This window comes from Arabidopsis thaliana, chromosome 2 (genome assembly GCF_000001735.4).
Source record: "Arabidopsis thaliana chromosome 2, partial sequence".
In the NCBI taxonomy this organism is placed as follows: domain Eukaryota; kingdom Viridiplantae; phylum Streptophyta; class Magnoliopsida; order Brassicales; family Brassicaceae; genus Arabidopsis; species Arabidopsis thaliana.
In genome coordinates this window covers 241,316-253,759 of record NC_003071.7, presented here as the reverse complement: position 1 = coordinate 253,759, position 12,444 = coordinate 241,316, and the positions used below count along the sequence as shown (strand labels likewise).

Here is a 12,444-nt window from a genome sequence, read left to right as displayed (position 1 = left end):
TGATAGGAAATAAAGAAGTTTTTTAAAAACAAAACAAATCTTTAAACCCGATATAACAACCCTGTCAAGATCGCATCACCATTCTAATCTCTAATTTACTTACACCATATGATCATTTTTTGCATAAGAAAATATTTGAAAACGATCCATTGATTTGTGTGTAACGTCAGAAATTTATTTGGGACAGTAGGCGGACCAGATTAAATAATGCCACTTTCTTTTTTTTGGGTTTTTAAATATACTACTCACCTTTCTATTTATATCTTTTAATTATAACTTTGTAAGACATACGGGTTACATTTTATAGCAGCTATATAACATGTGAAATTGAGTAATATCACCAAAAAAAAATGGATTAATTTTACGTATAAATAAATCTCAGTAACTTATAAAATGTGTGAATTCAAATAAGAATAATAAAAATTTGTAGAGGTTTATTTTAAAGATAGCTAAAAAAGTTTTTATTCGTGTATGTCAAGGACCAGTTAAATGAATGTAATATTTGACCTAATTCTGAATTATCCATATTCGAGAGGTCCAATATTAATTATTTTATTACTTTTTCGGACGAACAGTTTCATTTATTAATATTTATTTGCTTTTCAATTTTTCATCTTATGATATGACCTTTTTCCTCAAACTTTATTGGATATTTTTATTTAACATGGCTTATGATTAGTCATCAGTCCTTGAAATAGTAATTCAACTCCTTCAACAAAGATAAGAAAGAATTAATGGCCTTTCATAGTTGTATATATATTTTTCGATCGCAGTTACTTGCCATGGCCCGTGAAACATGACGATCTATTTGTATTCAATTTCACATTTATTGAAGACATTGATTTCGAATGTAAAATAATTGCACTCGTTTATTGGAAAAAATACCAGCAAAAGTAATAAAATATCACGCCATATACAAGAACAAAAGAGAAGAAATATGTTGTCTTTGCTAGAATTTGACGGATTATCTAGACATTTAGAAAGTAACAAAGGGCATAATAAATTTTGACCAAAATATTACCTGATAAATAATTTGAAAGCATCTGATTTTTAATTAACTAATGTGGATGTGGAAGTCTCATTGGTTCATTCCTTGGCTCATAGTTCATTAATAATTTATATCAAGAAGTATGAGGTTCGAATTTCAAATAATGCGATCTATTAGTAGAATCTGAGACAAATATGTAGGATATATCCAACGATGTACAAGAGAGAATTCATTGAAAATGTCTATCAACATAATGAAAAAAAAAGTTCATTTGTCCTAAATCTAATAAAAGATATAAAGAAATGTTCGTGGTAAAATCGTCTATATAACAATTCTCATAATTTTTAATAAATATAAATTTAGACGGCAAAAAAAAATCAACTGCTGAGGATAAGTAAGTAAAAATATTAAAATTATTAAAATTAATAATAATATGAATAACATTTTGTTTTGTAAAACTGAAGTATTCTTCTATATTTAATTTTTGAACTATTGGAAAATGATTTCTAAAATTACATATATAAATAACATTTAGTATTAAATAATATGATAGCTTGCGTAATTAAAAAAGGATTAGATACATTGGATTACCTATAAATTATGATCATGTAAAGTCAACTTCGCTTTCCATACTTTCTTGCTACATACGGTAAATTAATTGTGTAATAATATCTCGGCCCAATAAGAATAAATGGGCCGATGTTTAAAAACCTGCAAATAACAACAGTCAACAGTCAACACATTTATATAAGAAAGTCAATAAATATTCAATCAATCAAAGAAGCAAAATAATTTCCCGCTCACATTTTTGTCTCTCTATTTTTTCTTCGGTAAACCTCTTTGACTAACTATCTTATCAGAATCTCTCTTTCCTTCTCAAAGATTGGATCTTTCTTCAAACTTCAGAAAAAGATCGCTAAGAGATTTCTTGATCTGTGAAATCAGAAGAAATAGTTTTTCAGAAAATGAGTCCGCATGTTTTAGATCTTCCTAAGGGTTGTGAAATCTCTAACGATCTCACAGATTTCGTAAGATTCATTCTTATTATATCCAAATCTCTTTTATCTGAATGATCCAAATTCAAATTACAATTTCTCTCTTCTTTCTTTGCTATGTTTTCAGGTTCACTATAGAGTCGAGGAATGTATACAAGGCTACATGAGCAAAGAAGAAACTGCGAGTTTTATATTCGATACATTTGGAGTCTCACTAAAGTTTACCAGATTTGGTTAATTCTTCATCTAAAAGCAACTTCATTTTTATTCGATCATCAATGGGTCTGAGACAAAACGTTTAAAAATTGAATCTTTAATGTTGTAGTTTGGTATCTTCTTGAAAAAGCAAATCCAGATTTCTTCAGATGTTTCAAAACACATTGCGAGAATATTCAGAATGCACCAAGTAAGCTATAACAGAAACCAATAAACCCTAGAAAAAAACCCTTTGTTTCTTCTCACCCAAGTTTCATTTGTTGGGTACAGGTGAAGAAGTAACGTCTAATGTAGAGATTGAAAATTGTAAGTCCTGAAAAACGAATAATCAGAATCGGTTTTGAGTTCTTTTTGTTTGAATCTCTTGTTATTGTTGTGTAGCTTTTGAAGATTTAGCAGAGGCAAGTACAAGCTTTACAAAACCAGATAACAAACCTAGAGCAAAGCGTTCAAAGGGGAAAAATAAACAGAAGCAACATCCAATTTCTCCTATTCATTCTTGTAATTAAACTTCTCTTGTTTCTTATTGTGGTTTCCGAAATCTAGATAAATTTGTTTGTTGACATGGTCTTTGCTTCTGTTAGTGATCGAGACTGCTCCAAATGATGCATCATCACAAGTGCCTCAAGAAGCAGCTACTGCTAATTCTAGTGATACCCCAATTCCTGTGGAGAAGGTTTCAAGTAAAGCAAGGCGGTTCAGGGCTCGAAAGAAAGCGAAACAAGAAAAGTCACAACAAGCTCCATGTTCTCCTTGTAATCAAAACTTCTCTGTTTTTCCTCAGTTTCTCATCCTGTGTTTGTTTTGCTAACAACATTTATTGTCTTTGTCTCCTTTTAGCAAGAGGGACTTCTGCGGATGTTGAGAGGGCTGAGGTACCTATTGCTGATGCTGAGATAATTTTGAAGCAGATTTCAACTAGAATGCGACTGCTTGAGAGTATCATAGAACAAGTACACAAACTACTTAGTAATGTACTTGGACCACCTCCTTCTGCTGCTAAAGCCCTCAAGAAACAGAGATCATGGAAACAAGTGAGAGGTGATTATGAACAAGCAGAGATGCTTCATGATCTGAATCAACAAGTCCAACAAGAAATGCCGAGAATGGACATCCCGGGGAATCAAGCTAGCGACAACTCCAACGAAGAAGATACACTATATGATTGATAGAGAGCATATTCTTACATTAGCATGCTTAGTTTGTGATTACCAGAATATATTCCTAAGCTCTATGAGACTTTATATTGTTGGTTACGTTACCATGTACCAATTACAAAAGAGAAGAAACCAGTATATATATTCTATCAAATCTCAATCCATATTATTGTATGGCCAATCACAACAAAAACCAGAACAAAAATGTTGTGATGCATGATCTTAATGAGAAGGAACCATAAGGCCAAAAGACTTGTTGAGCCAAGCCTTCCATCTCCCTGAAGTCTTCCGGGTTGTTGTTGTTGTCATCATAGAGTCTTCAAGGTTTTGAGTCTCTAACTTGTTAGACAACACAAAGTTCCTTGATCCCGTTGAACCGATTTTCCCCTATGGATCGAATGCTACATAAGAGATTCAAAAACATTAACCTTAGTAAAACTGATGAAAAGTCACAAATTCAAAGAGGAAACTGTAGATACCTTCAGAGGCACAGTAAGGGCAATAAAGTCGGAAAAAGCTGGAATCTGATCCGAGAAGTGGAAGCCTGCTTTCACGAACATAACATTTGAGAGCATAATTTATGACATTGGATACAGTTTCATCTTCTTTGACAACGAAACGAATCGGACCAGCACTTCCTAAGACATTGATGCTAACAAGGAACCTGTTGGTAGTCTTCGATTTCTGGTTTCTCTGATGCTTGTTGTTGTACAACATTATCAAATTTCAAAATCAGAAAGGTTTATTAAAAAAACAAACCGTGTTGAGGAGTTCAAGGGTCGACGCCGATGCAACGGTAGTACCAGCCTTCTTTGGAGAAGCCAAATTTGAAAGAAGATGCGGCGGAGAGACGACGAAGGAAAAAGCTCGCCCTTGCGGTTGTGCAATGGGAAAGCATATATTCTCTGGTGATCGGAGTTGTTTCTACCATTCAAAGACGCTAACAGAGATCTGAGCAAGAATGATCCACGATCAAGGAAACGAAATTGGGGGAAAAACAAAACTAGGGTTTGATGGTGGTGGTGGGTGAGGGTGATGAGTGAGAGATCAAGGAAATGAATGGTGTTATATATCAAATATGAATGAGGTTAGAGATGTAATATAGAAATTAGGGTTTTGATGTAGAGGAAGGATGAGAATGGTTGACCCGATTCTTCTTCCGCAAGGAAAGACAAACCCATTACAAGCACCACAAAGCCCATCTAGCTCAGTTGGTAGAGCGCAAGGCTCTTAACCTTGTGGTCGTGGAAATCCAGTTTTAAAAAAGGGGTGTCTTTACTAGGTCGGAAGGACAGCTGACGTGGCAGGGGCGAAAAAAGAAGCGTTCTAGGGTTTTCTTACGTTTCTCACAAGCATGCTGCCGGCGGCGGCTCCTCCAGGCCTCTCCGGAGAGGTTCCGTTGCGAGAGGGGTCTCCTGTATCTTCTCCGGTCTCTTTGGAGAGACAGGACGGTGATCTCATCGTTTCAAACCAAAGCACATATAGGGTTTTACTTGTCTCAGATTCAGACCAGTTTCCTGCACTCAGTCAGAGTGCTTTAGAGACGACTCAAAGGATGTCACATCCGCCTGCGAAGAAATCGTGGGTAAACGCTGCTCGAAAACACACCTTCACTCAACAAAAGTTCGTATCGGAAGAAGTTGATGGTCAAGCGACGGTGGTAGTACCAAAAGAGGTCTTTCTCGGTGCTAAACCACTATGGGAAGATTTTCTAATTGGTCACTTTCTCAATGCAAAGGCCCCACACGTTGGGAAAATTCACATGATCGTTAATAAAATTTGGAGATTGGGGGACAAGTCAAATCTGATTGATGTTTATGCCGTCAATGACTCGACGATAAAGTTTCGTATCCGAAACGAAGCCATGCGACGAAGAGCTTTAAACAGAGGCATGTGGAATATCATGGATTTGCCAATGGTGGTGTCAAAGTGGTCTCCTTTTGCGGAAGAAACTCAGCCAGCTATGAAGTCAATTCAGCTCTGGATCACTTTAACGGATGTTCCTCCATCACTATTCACTGATAAAGGTCTTGAGTTTTTGGCTAGTGCAGTGGGTAAGCCAATTCGATTGCACCCCAAGACTGAATCTTGTTCGAGTTTCGATGAAGCTCAGTTGCTGGTGGAAGCGGACCTAACGAAAGAGTTACCTAAGGAGTTTGTGTTTACCGGCGAGGAGGAGGGAGAACTAGCTGCAGTGATAAAATACTCCTACCCTTGGTTACCACCAAGATGTAGTTGTTGTGATAAATGGGGTCACCTCCGTGACTCTTGTCTCTCTGCCTTAAAAACCTGCTCTCGAGACACGCCAAATCCAGACCCAATTCATGTTGAAGAAACAGAGACGGGTCAGGTCTTGTCTAATTCTCAGACTGCAGCCTCTGTGACTGCAGAATGTGTGACAGAGAATATACCAATCATACCAATCTCTGAAGATGGTAAGGAAGAAGAGAAAGGAGCTGAGTCATGGATTACCCCTAAATTTGGTCGTAGTCCACCGAAAAAGCAAGAAGGTTTACAATTTGGGGAGGTCTCTATTCTATCAAATAGTTACTCTGCTCTGAATGGTAAGGATGAAAGTGGAGAGGACATCATAACAGCGGATAGTGTTGAGAAACAAGCGGAGGAAACACAAAACTCAACTCAAGACCCGCCTCAGGAAAAGGTAGAAAATCAGAATCGACTAGCAAAGAAGGAGATGATTTTGCGTCATTCTTTGCCTAGGGGATCAAAGTCAGCACATAAAGTATTATCAAACCCTTCTACTAGGAATAATCCTAAAGATCAGAGTAAAGGGCTCCCTCCAAAACATCATTAATGTCGGGTTTCTTTTGGAATGTTCGCGGCCTCAACAAATCAAATAAACATTCCGTAATTCAGAAATGGGTGGACGAGCAGAATTTTCAGTTTGGTTGTCTCATTGAGACGAGAGTTAAGGAGGAAAATTCACAGTGGTTGGGTTCTAAGTTGTTCAAGGATTGGTCCATGCTAACTAACTATGAGTTTAATAGAAGAGGTCGTCTTTGGGTAGTGTGGAGGGAGAATGTAAGGTTTACTCCGTTTTACAAGAGTGACCAGTTGATAACTTGTTCGGTGAAACTAGAAAGCCAAGAAGAAGAATTTTTCTACTCTTTTGTATATGCTTCAAACTTTGCAGAGGAACGAAAGATTTTGTGGAATGATCTTCGAGACCATATGGACTCTCCGATCATTCGTGATAAACCATGGATAATTTTTGGAGATTTTAATGAGATTTTGGATATGGATGAGCACTCTCGAATGGAAGATCACCCAGCAGTTACCTCCGGTATGCGAGATTTTCAGTCTTTGGTGAACTACTGCTCATTCTCAGACTTGGCATCTCACGGGCCCCTTTTTACTTGGTGCAATAAGAGAGATAATGACCCAATTTGGAAAAAACTGGATAGAGTTATGGTGAATGAGGCTTGGAAGATGGTCTACCCACAATCTTATAATGTTTTTGAAGCGGGAGGGTGTTCTGACCATTTACGGTGTCGTATCAATTTAAATATGAACTCTGGTGCACAAGTGAGAGGAAATAAGCCTTTTAAGTTTGTGAATGCTGTGGCCGATATGGAGGAGTTTAAACCTTTGGTGGAAAATTTTTGGAGAGAAACAGAGCCTATACACATGTCCACGTCGTCCCTGTTCCGGTTCACTAAGAAGCTCAAGGCTCTTAAACCAAAACTTCGAGGCTTGGCGAAGGAAAAAATGGGAAATTTGGTGAAAAGGACGAGAGAAGCCTATCTCAGTCTTTGTCAGGCGCAACAGAGTAATTCACAAAATCCATCTCAAAGAGCCATGGAAATAGAATCGGAAGCTTATGTTCGTTGGGACAGGATAGCTAGCATTGAAGAGAAGTATCTTAAGCAGGTATCAAAGCTTCATTGGTTAAAGGTTGGGGATAAAAACAACAAAACTTTCCATCGCGCAGCAACCGCTAGAGCAGCTCAAAACTCTATTCGCGAAATTCAGAAGGAAGATGGTAGTACTGCCACAACTAAAGATGATATCAAGAACGAGACTGAAAGGTTTTTTCAAGAATTTCTTCAGCTAATCCCGAATGATTATGAGGGAATAACAGTGGAGAAATTAACATCTCTATTGCCTTATCATTGTTCCCCAGCGGAAAAGGATATGCTCACTGCATCAGTTTCAGCAAAAGAGATAAGGGGAGCCTTATTCTCAATGCCAAATGATAAATCTCCGGGTCCAGACGGTTACACTTCTGAATTCTACAAGCGGGCATGGGATATAATTGGTGCGGAATTTGTTTTGGCAGTCAAATCGTTTTTTGAAAAGGGTTTTCTACCAAAGGGTGTTAATACTACCATTCTAGCTCTCATCCCAAAGAAACTGGAGGCGAAAGAAATGAAAGACTATCGACCGATATCGTGCTGCAACGTCATTTACAAAGTCATCTCAAAAATCATTGCAAATAGATTGAAACATGTTCTCCCGAATTTCATCGCGGGAAACCAATCTGCATTTGTAAAAGACCGGCTCCTAATTGAGAATCTGCTATTAGCCACAGAGTTAGTAAAGGACTATCACAAGGACACAATTTCGGGTCGATGTGCTATTAAAATCGACATTTCAAAGGCTTTTGATTCTGTTCAGTGGTCATTTCTTAAAAACGTTTTGTCGGCTTTGGACTTTCCACCGGAGTTTGTTCATTGGGTTATGCTTTGTGTTACTACGGCTTCTTTTTCGGTGCAAGTCAATGGAGAATTGGCAGGCTATTTTCAAAGTTCAAGAGGTCTACGTCAGGGTTGCTCTCTTTCCCCTTATCTATTTGTTATAAGCATGGATGTTCTATCAAAAATGCTTGATCAAGCAACAGAAGCAAAGCAAATTGGCTACCACCCGCGGTGTAAAAGTATTGGTCTGTCCCACTTGAGCTTTGCTGATGATCTCATGATCCTTTCGGACGGAAAAGTTTGATCTATAGAGGGTATTGTGAAAGTTTTTGACGTTTTTGCTAAAAGTTCAGGTTTAAAAATTAGTATGGAGAAGACAACCATATATCTAGCGGGAACTTCAGAAGTGTCTCACCAATGGATCAAAGACCGGTTCAGTTTTGATGTAGGGACTCTACCGGTGAGGTATTTGGGACTCCCTCTAGTAACCAAATGCCTAACCGCTGCAGATTACTTACCTCTCATAGAACAGCTTAAAAAGAAGATTGGGTCATGGACAGCTAGATTTCTTTCTTACGCCGGTCGCTTAAACTTGATAAGCTCGGTCCTATGGAGCATTTGTAACTTTTGGCTTGCTGCGTTCCGGCTCCCGCGAAAATGTATCAGAGAAATCGATAAGTTATGTTCTACTTTCCTCTGGTCTGGTCCGGATTTAAATTCTCACAAAGCTAAGGTAGCTTGGGACGATGTTTGTAAGCCGAAGAAAGAAGGTGGACTCGGTTTAAGGTCTATAAAGGAGGCGAATGATGTGAGTTGTTTAAAGCTGATATGGAGGATACTCTCTCGAGGAGATTCTTTGTGGGTAAAATGGGTTGAGACTTATCTTTTAAACACGGAAAGTTTTTGGTCTATCAAAGAATCGACAAGCAAAGGTTCATGGATGTGGTGAAAACTTATCAAGTTCAAGGATATGGCGAAGCAGTTTTGCAAAAAAGAAGTAAACACTGGCCGCAACACTTTTTTCTGGTATGATGACTGGTCTACCTTGGGCAGGCTGGTTGAAATTGCTGGAGATAGAGGGACAATAGATATGGGGATCAGTAGAAAGATGACTCTTGAGGAGGCATGGAATGGTAGACGTCAAAGACGACACAGGGATAATGTTCTCAATCAGATGGAGGAGGCTCTTGAACTCACACGACAACGTAGAAATGGAAATGATGACGTTACTCTTTGGAAAGGCAAAAATGATGACTACCGCCATTGTTTCTCGACGAAGGAAACGTGGAACAATACCAGAACAATGGGCATCGAGGTCCCTTGGCACAAGGGGGTCTGGTTCACTCACTCAACACCGAAGTTTTCTTTTTGTGTTTGGCTTGCAGTTTATGATAGGCTCTCCACAGGAGATAAAATGCTTCTTTGGAACAGAGGTTTGCAGGGGACATGTCTTCTCTGCAGAAATGCAACTGAATCAAGAGATCATTTATTTTTCTCTTGCAGCTTTAGCTCAGAAGTTTGGGAAATGTCAGCAAAAAGCATCTACAAGTCAAGCTACTCTACGGATTGGCGACACCTACTCACAAAGATTCAAGAAAACTGGAAAGATCGAGTAGAAAGTTTTATCGCACGGTATATCTTTCAAGTTTCAGTCTATGCAATATGGCGTGAGCGCAATAGGAGGAAGCATGGGCGCAACCCGAATCAAGCAGCTCAACTTGTTCGATGGATAGATAAGCAAATACGTGATCAACTTTCAGCAATCAAACTTATGGGTGATAGAAGATATGACCAAGGCTTTCAGTTTTGGTTAAAATCTAGTAGTTAACTTGTAAAGTTTAGCTCTACGCTTAGTCTCTTAAACACCATGATGCACTCGTTGTACAACCGACATTTTTTCTTTTGAGTATAATTTAACATTTTATTAAAAAAAAGAAAAAAAATTACAAGCACCAAAACCGTCTCTCCATGCAATAATCTCTTTGTTTGTTAAATTTGAAAGATTCTTAAACGTAAAATCTTTTAAATGGGCCTGTTAATCAAGTACTCAAGCCCATTATTGTGATTTTATTACAAGTTGGTAGTAATACTTCACTGACGTTCAAAAGTAGACCCATATTAGATTAGTCTCCTATCTATAAAGGGAGTCGTCGAGCCCATTGTGACGAGATATTTCTTTTGTTCAGTCCATGACTATTGTTTTATCTCTCGAGTCGATTATTAGATTAGTCTCGTGTCCTAAACTCCTAATCATTTTTGATTAGTGTGAATAAATAAATTTTAAGAACAACAAGTTACCCAATCATTTGAAAAAATGATACTATAATTCGCTAAACTTTTTTATAAAAGAAAAATTAAGAGCAATTGGGAACGAGAACGTGTTGAATAGTTGGGGACGAGATTACAAGCACCAATTCATCTTCAGCATCATCTCCAAATTCTTCTTAAAATTTTCTTCTTCCTCCTTTACCATCTCCAGCACCGGACCTAGTCAAAAAGTCTTTCTTCTCAAATGGATCAAAAGCCTCTTGGATTGCTCACGATCCACGTCAAGAGAGGGATTAATCTCGCCATTCGCGACCATCGTAGCAGCGATCCTTACATCGTTCTCAACGTCGCCGATCAGGTTCCATTTCTCCTTGAAATCGATAGAGAACAAATTGCCTTATATGAATCAAGTCTCCGAATAACGATTCTTCTCTGTTCCTGAATTGTTCATATAGATTCAGGATTTGGGTTTTCTTCAAATCCTCTGTTTTATCTCCTCTGCTTTGGTTTTTTTTATCAAATCCTCTGTTTTTATTTCCTCTGCTTTGGGTTTTCTTCAAATCCTCTGTTTTATTTCCTCTGCTTTGGGTTTTCTTCAAATCCTCTGTTTTGTTTTGTCTAATACAAAACCAAAAATGAAATCTTTCAGACATTGAAGACACGTGTGGTGAAAAAAAATTGTAACCCAGTATGGAATGAAGAAATGACTGTTGCTATCAAAGATCCTAATGTCCCAATCCGCTTGGTAAACTTAAAAAGATTCTCTCTTTTGATTCAGACAAAAGACAAATCTTGTTTTGTTCTGTTCTTGGGGATAACATTGTTGTTTTTTTGTTGAAATCGTTCAGACAGTGTTTGATTGGGACAAGTTCACAGGAGATGACAAAATGGGAGATGCGAACATAGACATTCAACCATACTTAGAGGCTTTGAAAATGGGGATGGAGCTTTTGAGGCTACCTAATGGGTGTGCTATCAAAAGGGTTCAACCATCAAGGCACAATTGTTTATCTGATGAGAGTAGCATTGTTTGGAACAATGGTAAGATCACACAAGACTTGATCCTTAGACTTAACAATGTCGAATGTGGCGAGATTGAGATCATGCTTGAATGGCATGAAGGTGCTGGTTGCAGAGGTATCACTTCCTCTTCCAAAGGTGGAGGCTCTTCCTCTACCTAAACTTATTATTGTTCTTTCTTTCTTTCTTTTTTTGTTGTTGTGTATCAATCTGTTGTTGTTGTTTCCATATGTATAAGCAACTCAAGTATGTTTTCTTGATGACCATTTTCAATGGCATAATCAAGAAGAAAAGCTGGAAAATTTGAGACTTTCTTTTGTATGTTTTCATTTGAATATCTTTTTGATTTCTCACTTTCTGTTTTGATTTTGTTTTGTCTTTTGCAATTTGCATTCTCTTCTATGACGTAGGCGTAGGCATGACCACGGTGTTTATTAACCATCGGTTAAGATTACAGTTGAATACAGTTATGGTTACAACGATTACGGTTAAATATGCTTTATGGTTATTTAATAACTACAATATATTTAAGAACTAGATAAGGCCCGCCTATTTAGGCGGGTGTACCCAAAATTTTCAAATACTCGAACGGGTCTAAACTTCAAAACCCGAAAAACTTGAACCCGAACCCGAATAGGTATTCAAACATATCTCAAATATAAGTATATATTAGTTATATTTATACTTATATATAGAAAATATTAGGATGTTTTTGATATTTTAGTTATTTTGTGTATTTTTAGATATATTCAAGCAAAACTACTCGTGTTGTTTTGGGAATTTTTGAAATTTTCAAGTAATTTAATAGATTTGCACACAAAATTTGATATTTCAATATATAAATAAACTCGAACCCGAACCCGACCTAAAATCTTAAATTACCTTAACGGGTCCTAAACTTCTAAACCCAAAAATCCAAACCCGAAATACCCGATCCGAATACCCAAACGCTTAGGGCTAATAATTAATAATAAAAAAAGAAATCCACAAAAATATTTAGAAACCAAACATTGTTGAAAATATATTTTGTATATATGTCGTAATCTTGTAAGTTAATTTTACATCATGCAAATTAATATTAAATGAGTTAAAATTAATAAATAAAAATAAATGAAAAGTTAAATCCTATAAGCTAAGCTATT

At 37.2% G+C, this 12,444-nt stretch overlaps 3 protein-coding genes and 1 pseudogene across 4 annotated transcripts; 3 read left to right on the top strand and 1 right to left on the bottom strand.

The window, feature by feature from the left end:
• Positions 1-1,953: 1,953 nt before the first annotated feature.
• AT2G01560 (Plant protein 1589 of unknown function) lies at positions 1,954-3,515 on the top strand (the record flags this gene model as incomplete). The annotated part of the gene is made up of 7 exons (NM_126217.3): positions 1,954-2,016; positions 2,111-2,216; positions 2,309-2,389; positions 2,470-2,505; positions 2,581-2,700; positions 2,784-2,954; positions 3,040-3,515. 7 exons carry the CDS (start codon positions 1,954-1,956, stop codon positions 3,366-3,368), a joined length of 906 nt encoding a protein of 301 aa, NP_178265.2. The 3' UTR covers positions 3,369-3,515.
• Positions 3,516-3,578: 63 nt separating this feature from the next.
• AT2G01554 (uncharacterized protein) lies at positions 3,579-4,073 on the bottom strand (the record flags this gene model as incomplete). Its single annotated transcript, NM_001124776.1, has 3 exons — positions 3,579-3,743; positions 3,836-3,900; positions 3,986-4,073. 3 exons carry the CDS (start codon positions 4,071-4,073, stop codon positions 3,579-3,581), a joined length of 318 nt encoding a protein of 105 aa, NP_001118248.1.
• Positions 4,074-4,710: 637 nt separating this feature from the next.
• On the top strand, positions 4,711-9,842 carry AT2G01550 (annotated as a pseudogene; the record flags this gene model as incomplete). Its single annotated transcript has 1 exon — positions 4,711-9,842.
• A 268-nt stretch (positions 9,843-10,110) lies between these two features.
• Positions 10,111-11,719, top strand: AT2G01540 (Calcium-dependent lipid-binding (CaLB domain) family protein). The gene is made up of 3 exons (NM_126215.5): positions 10,111-10,640; positions 10,932-11,027; positions 11,131-11,719. The coding sequence occupies exons 1-3, from the start codon at positions 10,527-10,529 to the stop codon at positions 11,461-11,463; spliced, it is 543 nt and encodes a 180-aa protein (NP_178263.1). The 5' UTR covers positions 10,111-10,526; the 3' UTR covers positions 11,464-11,719.
• Positions 11,720-12,444: the final 725 nt, after the last annotated feature.

What these genes read in the sequence shown, in the direction of transcription:
- AT2G01540 (NM_126215.5), top strand. Translation starts at nt 10,527, where the DNA reads ATGGATCAAAAGCCTCTTGGATTGCTCACGATCCACGTCAAGAGAGGG. An exon ending in TTCTCAACGTCGCCGATCAG is followed by an intron (nt 10,641 to 10,931) that starts GTTCCATTTCTC and finishes GAAATCTTTCAG; the next exon opens with ACATTGAAGACACGTGTGGT. An exon ending in CTAATGTCCCAATCCGCTTG is followed by an intron (nt 11,028 to 11,130) that starts GTAAACTTAAAA and finishes GAAATCGTTCAG; the next exon opens with ACAGTGTTTGATTGGGACAA.